The 1,002-nt window shown below is 57.6% G+C and overlaps 1 protein-coding gene and 1 non-coding gene across 2 annotated transcripts in view; one reads left to right on the forward strand and one right to left on the reverse strand.

Annotated features, from left to right (window-relative positions):
- NDUFS7 (NADH dehydrogenase (ubiquinone) Fe-S protein 7, 20kDa (NADH-coenzyme Q reductase)) overlaps positions 1–823 on the reverse strand; it is a 4,633-nt gene extending 3,810 nt beyond the window's left edge. Inside the window, exon 1 of the mRNA XM_010005329.1 lies at positions 762–823. Coding sequence (XP_010003631.1) covers positions 762–823 — 62 coding nt within the window. The remainder of the gene's footprint in view (positions 1–761) is intronic.
- TRNAF-GAA lies at positions 43–115 on the forward strand. The gene has a single exon. It is a non-coding gene; the product is annotated as a tRNA-Phe (tRNA).
- Positions 824–1,002: the final 179 nt, after the last annotated feature.

Raw genomic sequence — 1,002 nt, forward strand, 5'->3', positions numbered from 1 at the left:
GGGGCTCACGGGAGGGGGGGCAGGGGGGGCCGCTCCCGCGCAGCCGAAATAGCTCAGTTGGGAGAGCGTTAGACTGAAGATCTAAAGGTCCCTGGTTCGATCCCGGGTTTCGGCAAATGCTTCTTTTCCTGGCCCAGGGGTTGGCAAACCCCCCCCTGTTCTCCCCGTCACCCCCCACCCCGCTGACCGAGCCAACAACCCCCACAGCACGTTCGGGTTTTTGTTTTAATATCCTCAGAAGCAGCGGGAGCAGCCCGGGCAGGTCGGGGTGTCAGTGCTGGTGGGCAGGGGGGGAAGGTGCCTCAATTAACACCAGACACTAACAAGGAGCTCAGGCTGCAGGGGAATTAAAAGGGCAATTTAAATATACCCACATCATTAGCATCTAGCCCAGATGCACAGCTGTGTCCCCACTGACATTTCAACTTCCTCCTTCCTTTGAAGCCCTTTTGCCTTCCCCTGGACAATTCTCCTTATGATAGAGAAAAATATGAATCATTTGGCTTCATAATTAAATGACCAATTAACACTGAGTTGTTGCCAGAGAAGGTGGCAAAGCTGCACCTGGAGGGAGGGAACCACAATTCAAGGTGGTGTTTCCAGAGATAATTCAAAGTGCTCCTGAACTCGGGGCCTCTGGTTCACCCAGGGTTCCAGGGCTGGAGGGGGAAGTGCAGGGGTTTGTGTCCCCAGCCCTGCTGGAGCTGTAAAAAGCCTCTGTCACACCAGCTGCAGCACCAGGCACCACTTTTATTTCCCACCTTTTCAACACCCAGGGCAGGGGAGGCAGCAGCAGCACAGGGCTCCACCCCCCACCCACCATCTCCCCTTCCTCACGTTTTGGCCCAATGCCCCAGGCAGCTCAGGGTCCCAGGCAGGAGCTCTGCAGAACAGGGGGGGCTTGGGCAGCTTTGGTTGAGGGGTTCCTGCCCCTTCGGGGGGGGGGGGGGGGGGTTGTTAAACAGGCCCAGGGAAGGAGGTCCCAAGGCAGGGTGGGGAACG

This window comes from Chaetura pelagica, unplaced genomic scaffold (genome assembly GCF_000747805.2).
Source record: "Chaetura pelagica isolate M959 unplaced genomic scaffold, ChaPel_1.0 scaffold899, whole genome shotgun sequence".
Classification (NCBI taxonomy): domain Eukaryota; kingdom Metazoa; phylum Chordata; class Aves; order Apodiformes; family Apodidae; genus Chaetura; species Chaetura pelagica.